This window comes from Photinus pyralis, unplaced genomic scaffold (genome assembly GCF_008802855.1).
Source record: "Photinus pyralis isolate 1611_PpyrPB1 unplaced genomic scaffold, Ppyr1.3 Ppyr1.4_LG5, whole genome shotgun sequence".
Taxonomy (NCBI): domain Eukaryota; kingdom Metazoa; phylum Arthropoda; class Insecta; order Coleoptera; family Lampyridae; genus Photinus; species Photinus pyralis.
In genome coordinates, this window is record NW_022170596.1 from 21,446,019 (window position 1) to 21,456,496 (window position 10,478).

The 10,478-nt window shown below is 34.7% G+C and overlaps 1 protein-coding gene across 1 annotated transcript; it reads right to left on the reverse strand.

Moving 5' to 3' along the window:
- Positions 1–8,716: 8,716 nt before the first annotated feature.
- Positions 8,717–9,757, reverse strand: LOC116170617. The gene is made up of 2 exons (XM_031487120.1): positions 9,667–9,757; positions 8,717–9,611 (listed from the first exon to the last, which is right to left on the reverse strand). Exons 1-2 carry the CDS (start codon positions 9,755–9,757, stop codon positions 8,887–8,889), a joined length of 816 nt encoding a protein of 271 aa, XP_031342980.1. The 3' UTR covers positions 8,717–8,886.
- Positions 9,758–10,478: the final 721 nt, after the last annotated feature.

The window sequence follows — 10,478 nt, forward strand, 5'->3', positions numbered from 1 at the left end:
TCTAACACTTCGTGTTCTGTTGTTTTATGCAAATCTAGTAATTTTTTAACATGTGGATGACGACAACTCATATAGTTTCCAATTACGTCTAGATTTGGTGACGACTTACCTATAGAATTTACCATAAAATTATTGATTTCATTCGCTGTGCCAATTTGCAAAGGAAAGTCCATTTTTCGAGATTGCACAATATTTAAGTTACGAAGTCTTCGCCACAGTTTTTAATGACTTATAATACTCTTTATGTGCATTACTGTTGGATTTTTGGTATCGCTTAAACGCACGATCTCTAGTTACCATCACTTGCTTGATGGTGTCCGTAATCCAAGGTAGATTACGCTTGGTAACCCTACTTGTCACAAAAGGTGCATGTCTATCAAACAAATCCGTGACATTATCGACAAGAAATTGAAGTTTTTCATCGACGTTGTGTATTTTATAAATAAAGTTCCACGAAATGTTACAGAGATCATGTGTAAATAAGTCCTTGTTGAAATACTTAAATTGTCGGTAAGTCTTAGTTATCATTGAATCGTTGGATCTGTCCAACTTTAATTTACAAAAAATAAACGAATGATCAGATAAATGGTGGTCAGTAATCGTACCTGAATCAAGAATAATTTCATCCTTATTTGTCAATATAAGATCTATGAGAGTCTCTGAATCGCCTATCATCCGTGTCGGTTCAGAAATCAATTGCTTTAGCGCAAAAGACTTCATAAGTTCTGTAAGAGACTGGAACGCTGTGGTAGTGACGTTGTTTAAGTTAATATTAAAATCTCCCAGGCACACAACACCATCGCTACTCGGTAGAACTTAAATAAATAAATAAATAAATAAATAAATGAATGAATAAAATAAATAAATACCTTATGCTGCAGTGATTTGTTGGCCACTGTTGATAAAGAAATAAATCCCAACATAGAAAAGGGTTTGAAGTTACCTACAAGCAAATGTCAGTAAGAAACAGGAGAAAATTATAATAACAAAAGAATGGAATGATAAAACTGGAATTGGTGTAATTGGCTAACGAATAATCCGTTGTAGGAAAGTATAAGCCCCATTTACAAGCTTTATGCATTTATTGGAATAAATGTAAAAGCTACCTTTATTTACACACATAACTCGAATCCTTTTGAAAGACATAAAATGAATATTGTACATGAATATAAACTAGGGAGAAAATATGATTGAATATTTTAACGTATACTATCTCCAATGCCTTTCGCCAAAGAAAAAGAGCACTATCCATGAAATGGTTTTGGCGAAATTACAGCAATCTCATAGTTTCAAGGTTCACAAAGGTGTCGGTCGCAATTTCGCAATGTACATCTGGTGGGAATTATATATGTGGAAGAGCAACAAAGAAAATTCCTTAACAAAGTTTCTATTGTGTCTGCGCCATGTCACTGCCAGACAAATGTTTGCACTCAAGAACAAGCACTAACAGCGTATAATACATATCTTCAGAAAATTATTTAAATACATTAAATTCCGTATGGAATTTACACAGAGGTGCTTCAAACAGAAGCCCGTCTTAAATCACGCTCAAAGGCTAGAAGCGCATCGTATAAACCGGAAGTGAGTATAGGAAGTTATGCAAACATTTCCAAAATCACATCCCGAGGATGTTTTTAAATGCCATTCCGTTTTATTAGACATTTAGTTTACATTTTCCGCATGCAGAAAACCCTAAAACACGTATCTCGAGTTTGATCAATACGGACGTTATTACATTTTTCAATAGACGAAACTTTATCGTATTTTACAAGAAACTTTAAGTCTCGAAGGAATGGTAAAAGTACTTTTGAATATTATAAGATCGTTCCCTCGAGCGCAACTACAATTCCTAGTTTATTTAATGTGCAACAGTTGGTTAGTAGTCAACTCAAAACGCTTCCGATATTACGAACTATTGCATCAAATATTTACATGTAAATGAAATTTCTTACCTTATGGCGTAATAGAAGTTTACGTGATGATATCTAAAGTGGAAGGTACTCACCTGGAACAAAAATAATACGAGTTAAAGCGTGACATTTTCCACGGTTTATTTTATTGGGAAAATAACTGCAGCTTTCCGTCGGAAACAACGTTATGTCTTAGACGTCTTTTATTAAAATACACATGGCTTCCTTTTTTCACTTACTTTTCATTTGTAACGACACTGCATGTTCAAAAAAGTGCATCTCAATATTCAAATTTTGCAAATTTGCTCTCGTTACTTTACCAATAGTTTCTAATTTACACTTTAATTACTATACAGAGCAAGAAAAAAGTAAAAAGGATTGGTATTGCATTAATGCCAGTACTAAGCTTCAAGAAATGATTTGGATATGAGTAACTATCGATTTTTAGGTACCTAATACAACAATCGTGAAATCATTTTTTAGGGACGATGCAAGGGTGTCTTTGATTAATTTTGCTAAAGGGGTTTGTTCTATCTTCTTTACGATAAAAGTTGGGAGAATATTCAGATTTGTAAGTGTGACAGGAGCTTTTGGAAAGGGGTTGAATTTTTTCAGGCTTTCCGTGAAGCAAACAACCAGACGCTTTATTGGATTTTTTACTGGCGACTGTTGGGAGTCTACAATACAGCTGACTCACGTTCTTGATATGAAAACTGACAACTTTTGCGTAGGTGTAAGAAATCTAGCTAGTGAGTAGAGAGGGAAAATATGAATAAATACGTCTTGAGCCGTCGTAGTATCACATCAAAACTTTTGCGTAGGTGTAAGAAATCTAGCTAGTGAGTAGAGAGGGAAAATATGAATAAATACGTCTTGAGCCGTCGTAGTATCACATCAAAATGGCGGATAGTTACGACTAGACTCGCGTGGAAGTGTTGGTAAAGATAAATTCAGTGGAATCCGTATGGAAAATTAACAAAATTAGAAACGATTGGTCAGTAACAAGTTCGGGCGACATGTTAAACACAATAGATTACATTGCGGAAGCGGAAAGTTATTACGTGCGTTTATAAATAGAGTTATTGTGCAATACACTCACCGCAAACATTTTTCAATTGCGAGAAGTTCCAATGTCTTTAGAAAAGAAAGCTAAAAGATCCCCCGGAAGTAAGCAAAAGGCCTTATGTGGATGTACAAATTATTAAGCTTCGAAAGAAACATTAACTTTTTCATTGAGGGAAAGTCGATTAATGAGTGCTTTTGGTAGGTGTTAAAGCCGTAATTATACAAGGGGAGAATTGACATCTCCTAAATTTCGACTACTAAATTTCGAGAAACCTGAAGCCAAGTACAGTCAACCGCTTTTCAAAGTTCACTTTCAGTGAGTGGCCAAATTTACCAGGCAAAAGCATCAAATTTCTCAATTTCTGCTACGTTCCGAAAGAAGAAAATCGTCTGTAACTAGGAGAAAACTTCGACTCATCGATAAATGTAGGTCCTTTTTCCATTGAATAAAAACAGGAGTCAATCGATTTGGAGATTTTGCATAGCAATTTATGCTCAAAGTCAATTTAATATTCCTGAAGAGGTGGACCCAAGGAAATTACTCCGCGAACATATTTGTATATTTTTCATGAATGATAAGCGAACCCAAACAAAAATTTGGGTGATTCTTTCTCATTAATTGTAGAGAGGAAATTTAAGTTAATTGATGCCATCCTTTTGTGTGGGTTCAATTTTATTTAGCGTCCAGAGGTGTATTAATCTATTGAATAGGAAAATGTTGCGTCCACTGGATTACGAGGTGCAAACGTATTAACGTAGGGTTTCTCCTAAACTACCCTACAGATTACCAACAAAAATATTGTGGTGCGAATCTCTAGCACACGAGCACATTGCCAGATATTTATTTGATTCAAATCAGTTTTTTAATTAAATTGGGCTCTACAAGGGCGGTCTCCTTATTTGACAGAATTTCATTCTTTTCAATTTTTTATGTAGGCCAGTGGTACAGGATTACGGTCCTAATCTGTTAAATGCGTATGAAGGCTGGTGGCACCAGTGAGTCGTAGGATATAACCAAATTAACTAGAATTACGTGACAATTTTTCAAAGGTCAGATTCGTTGTTATGTAACCTAGTACGCAGTTTATCAATCTACTTATTCTAGTACGCAGCGTGTTTTTTTACGGAGTTTGTGCCACCTTGGTCAACATAGAGCAGATTGTCAAAGAATCTCAAATGCACTAAAAATTCAGAAATGCTATAAAAATCTATTTATTTACTTATTCCAACAAGATACGAGACAAATTGGTTCACGGGAAGTACGCGTATGATGCTTCTTACCAGAAGTATAAAAATGTCATAATATTATCACAGAATGTTTTTTTTGAGAAGTTTCGTTAAAAGTTTTCCCGAAAGTTTTACACGTAGATGTCTGAAAATGTGTTTATTAGGACTTATTTTTATAAATGAATTGATGTAAAATATTGTTATACGATGATCAAGTGGATAGAAAGTGTGTTCTTTCAAAAAGCAACCTATATTTTATTTACATTATGTGGAGTCGGTGACATCTGGGCGCCATCACCGAGCGTGGTTTAACGAATGTGGTGATTTTTCAGTTTTTTCCGATCTTCTTCTACAGTCCAATTGTTTTCCCGTCGCAAAGATCTTGTAAACGCGCACAACTCTTGAGGTCAAAGTTTCAAACGCGAATTGCGAGAGCGGGACATTGGAAGTGGACACCGACAAAGGGAATTGGGTAATCTCCGACAAGATCTGACTCGTGGGAGAGTCAAAACTTCAAACGCGATTTTCGAGTAAACGGGGCTCGGAAATAAGTCCCGAGAAAGGGAATGTGGTAGCCTTCGACAAGATCTTATTGATAGTGGGGTCAAAGCTGAGGGCTGATAATTTTTTATTGCATTTTGACTTCTATGTGAAATTTTGTTTCTTTTCTACCGACATCATTATGTCAAATTATACCATTTTTTATGGTAACCGAAATATCTTCACCATCACGTAGAGGAAGTATGGGACTTCGTTTAAGTATACATAAGAAAGATGGGCCCATTCAACTTTCCCATTTAATAGAAGATTCAAATGCGTGTATAGTGGGGCCCAGGTAGAACGCACCATAGGAAATCGCACGCTCTGTACATAACTATTTCGCCTGTCCATTTGTTACGTGCGGCGCATGAGAATCATCGCGTTCGTTGTTTAACCAGCCAGTAATTGTAATCTTCGTTGTCGCCACCGAAAAAGGCAACGCTCCCTCGTTTGTTTATTGAACCTACTTCGAAACAACAAGCAAGTCGAAATTCCTTTCGTAATTACTCCAATTACATGTGCCGTATCGATCACCAAATCAAGATTTATTTGTATTTTTTATCAATAAACACGTCATTTTCGTTAAAGAGGTGCATGTAAGTACTTCGATATTTCTTTATTATTTTTATTTATCCTTTCTAATTACTTTAGAACTGTTTATTAATACGCTCTTGAAGTAGATGTTCCTTTTACAACCACCAGTTTTTTCCTATAATAACACGTTACAGTAACATCATACCAGTCTATTCAAGAACAACCCATATCACATGGGGGCTCTGCTATACAATAAATTGCCCGCAGAACTAAAACTTCACGAAAGCTGCAGCTTTAAAAATGCAATTAAAAAATGTCTAGTCACTCATGCGTTTTATTCTGTGGAGGAATATCTCGACCATGCATTTCAACTGTGATTTCTATATCTTTGTTATTTAAAAGTTTTACTCGTCTTTGTTTTTTTCAGAAACTGTAACTGTGATATACCTACCTTGTTTTAATTTACTATATATTCAAATACGTGTTTATATTATTTTTTTATTGTTTGTGTAGAATGACTTGTCCAATATCCTTAATCTGTGATTTACTGGATGGAACTAAATATTATTATTATTATTATTGTTAATTAACTTTCGTCGGCAATCGTCCGCTCGACTTAAAGAAAGTAAAAAAAAGGCCAAAAGTAGTTCCAGTGCTTTCGCTAGACTTAAATTCGACTGTACATGTTTAACACGCTTGCAGTTTTTCTCCACATTTTTAACCGTACATTCTTTTTGGAAAACTCGCGTGATATTAATTCTTAAGCCAATGTCCAAAAAACAAATTTTCCGGTTCCACATCAAATTTTTCTTGTAAGTAACTTTCTCGTGACTATACGCGTGACCCAAACTCGAATGACTTTCAAAACCTCCGGATTAATCCCTACCTATTAATTTACTGCCCAAATTGGAGGTTTAATAGTTAAATCGGTCATTTTTAATTAGGAGTAATTGTGGTTCATTTAACATACACCGTTTACGTTAACTATAGAGTGATAACTTACAATTCCACGCTAGTTCAAATTTACAATGTTGATTTTCTCAGGGTTTTACAGGGAAAACACGTAGATTTAATTAAGAGAATCTACGCTTACCGCCGGACAGACTGGTGCCAAAGCCTAACACTGAAGAACTTGAATAAAGTAAGTAAACGAATAATTACTACTTTTAACTTACCATGGTCATGTAACGTGGACTTATGCCAAATTTGTTTAGGAAATTTTGGAAAGGTCGAGCTTTGAATATAAACACCCCGTATATTCCCTGATACTCGACACCTAAAACTAATCTAATCCGATTTTACCCCTTTATAAAAATTCAAAAAGATGAACCCCAACGAAAGGGACCTTTTTACAAGTTATATGAAAGTCTGACTTTGTTCAGTCAGCATGAATTTTTATTTAATTCCTCCCATAGATGTTATAATGAAAATGTACATGTCAAATCGAAATAAAAATTATGTACGAATATAGCAACTGCAATTGTGACGAATTTTAAACTGGCACGTTATTGAAAATTATGTAAATCACACTATTTCAAATTGAGTGCACCCATAATTCCATTTCGTCATTCAACGAATTCAAAGACAGGGTTTTTCAGTTTCTTTTCAACATTTTCAACAAAACTCGAACGGAAGTTGCATTAGGTACTCCAAAGCCTGACGAGGGTATTTCAATTATTTTCAAAAGTTTTTTTCATCTCTAAACTTTTATACAATTTTCATATGATTCACGCATGAAAATATAATATTGAAAAGCGACCGTTACGAAAATTGTTAACGGTTATTTACTAACGCAGGAAGTTCAATTTGCACAACATAAAACTATCTAGATCTTAATTATAGACCGTGTAATAAATTCCCATAACAACCCGCATGTATTTATGACCGTATTAGGTAAGTATATATACCTACGTATAAACCACCCGTATACCGAGGAGGGCTCGTTTTAAATTGGGGAAAGTATTTTATACACGTAATAGGGTAAAACTAATGAAAATACATAGCTAATTTTTACCTCACCGTGTATATTACGAGTACGCGCAAAGTGCTATATTAGCCGAGGCAAATGATGTTAGTAATGCGAAAGTGGAAGGGGTAACACTGACGAGTTAGTCTCTAACTTCCTTCAGCTGATCATATCGCATCGCATTTGCCTGCTTTCATACGCGGCTTGATTCAAAATTTCATTAAGCCCCACAAACTCCCTTGCGTCTTTGGGAAAGTACTTACAAAATTTTTGTTTATCCTTTCAGACCGAGGCAATTAAAACGTTAATGATGTAATTTTAAGAACTCATGAAATTACACTGTCGACTTACTCTTTTGTGCAATGGAATATTGGCGTTTGGTGCATCAACTCTCAGAACGATTAAGGAAGTGCACTTTAGGAAAACTTTTTAAATTTATACACTTGGGTCATGTAACTTCAAACAGTTTCAATGTATATCGCCACTCTTAACAGCAGTTTCTGTTGGATTTCTAACTTTGTGTTCTTTGCACAGACGGTATGCATTTATAATTTCATTATATACTTCAACTGAATTAAAAGTTTTGCCTCATTTATTACGTTTTTTGGACATTATTTCATAGATTATACAATTTTAGAAAACCCGGTATTTTTTTCAGCAGGTTATAATGTAACGAGCTCTTGTTATTGTTCATCCTACCTAGTGTTATTAGCTGCAGAGTTTGACACAAAACTTTGAATTTATTTATACAATAATATTGTACACCCTGTACATAAAATATCATCAACACAAGTATGTCGATGGACTCGGTTGTATTCTGTGGTATCACCATGAGTTGTACCGGTGCTACAAAATGGCGTTGAAAGGGCAGCGGATTGACGGGAGAGAATCTTAACTGTTAAAATCGGGAATCAGGTAAGCTATATCAATATATTATAAAATTCCGAGCAACGCTGGATTTAGGTTTTATATGTAAACTCGGAATTTTACAGTCGTGTAATGACGTCATTTTCGTGGGAAAAAACGTATGTCCTATTAAATTTATTTGTTGCTAAGTAACTGACTACTGGTGTCTAATTACCTGTATGACTTTTACTATACAGTGGTGTACATAATATTTTAGCATTTTTTGATAATAATTAAGTCAATTTCCACAAGAAATCTATAGGTCTTAATAAAAGAAGAAGTCCTAATTAACTGACTGACTGACTGAGATATCAACGCACAGCCTAAACGACTGAAGATATCGAAAATAAATTTTTAACATGTTAAAAAATGCGAATAGTTCATATTTTTTGCGAGCGAAACCGCGATGGATAAAATGTTAGTATTTCAAAAAAGGTCATTTACTCACTAATTATTTTAATAACTTGCTCAACTAACATATAAGTAATATTAACATATTTTTGTTTTTAAATAAATAAAGATTAACAAAACGAAAATCACAGAATATTATTTAGGAAAAGACCCAAAAAATAATTAGCAGAGGAGTACATAAAAATTCAAAGAACCACTATCGAAACCACATCTACACAAGAAAAAATTGCACTACCTTGATGAATAGTTGGAAAATCAAAATCGTAAAACAAAAATATACCAATGCCAATTTATTGCGATTGTAATGGTCACAGTATTAGAAGAAAATTAGTCGCCCTCGTCCGTATCGTCAGAGTCAAAATCAAAGTATTCGTCGTCAGTAAGGTCGTCATCTGCGTCTGTAGTGATAACAAGAGGTGGGATGTCAGAAGCATCACAAACTTGTACTGCTCCCCAAGCCTCTTGTATTACTTTGTCCGTATGGTTTACGTATTTCTCCCAATTATCCCTAGAAATCTCCCCGATAACCCTTTCCCATGTTGCCAAAACCTCTTGTGGTGATCCCTTAAAATTTGCAATGTACTGATCGTATTTTCGTTTACACTGAGACCACACCATTTCAATCGCATTAAATTGGCAGTGGTATGGCGGTAACCGTAAAATTTTATGTCCTAAAGGCTTAACATATTCATCAAGGTAGTACTTTTTCTCTTTGGGGCAGTTTGCGCTGACAATGCTCCATATTTGATCCTTCATTGCCTTTTCTGGATAGCCGATATTTTTTTCCCCTAACCATTCTATCATTCTTTGTTTTGTCCATGATTTGGTGGGAATTTTCTCTAAAAGGCCAGAATGGTAGCTTGCGTTGTCCATAATAATTAAAGATTTTTCAGGAAGATTTGGCACCAGTTGAGTCTTGAACCAATTTTCAAAATTACCCCTGTTCATATTATCATGATAGTCCCCTGTTTTTTTTCCACTTTTAAAAATCAAACTTGCCCCACCAATAAAGCCATCGTTCGTCCCAGCGTGGACAATAATGTATCGATGACCTAAAGAATATCTCTTTTAATAATATTGAAAAGGTATTATAATATCTTATTTTACCTTCATTGGGTTTAATTGATTCCGTGTGCTTAGTATCATCTTGCCAGCTGTTTCGAAATGATCCCTTACTAAATATCCAGGTTTCATCCATATTATATATTATATATTATCCCAAATTTTTGTTTTCAATGTACTCCCTTAAGAATTTTATTCGTTTGTGGACAATATCCGGTAAATCCATAAGATATTTTCTGTTATTGGACTTCTTCCATTTAAAACCCATACTTTTGATCCACTTTCTCAATGAATCAATGGAAAATTGAAAATATTCGTTTTGCTCCAGAAATTTTTGTGTAATAGTTGCCAGTGTAACATATTCCTTTTGGGAGTACATATAATAGATTGTATCCCGAATTTTATTCTTCAAATATTCTGTGATTTTCGTCTTGTTAATCTTTTGCTTGGTAGAGACATTAGATGCGTAATCTTTGTCGGATTTTACACCATTTTTTCTCAAATTTGAAATGGTTGTTGGGCTGACTTTCGTTGCTTGTGCAGTTCGCTGTATAACATTGTTGATGTCTAGTGGTATGCCATTCCGAACTTGTTCCTGTTCAATTTGAAAGAAAGCCAACACATTTAGAATTATTAACTGTGTTTGTTCGTTAAATCGATGAGGGTTTTTTGGCGGCATGTTTTGACGCTTTGGCGTTTTCAAAACTTCAAAACTGACAATCACTTGACAAGCATTTCAGGTAAAATTTAGCCACGACAACAACATTTCGGCAAAATTTTTTGTCATTGTCATTTTACATTAGTTAAACAAGGATAGACAAAAATGACGTCATTACAAGACTGTAAAATTCCGAGTT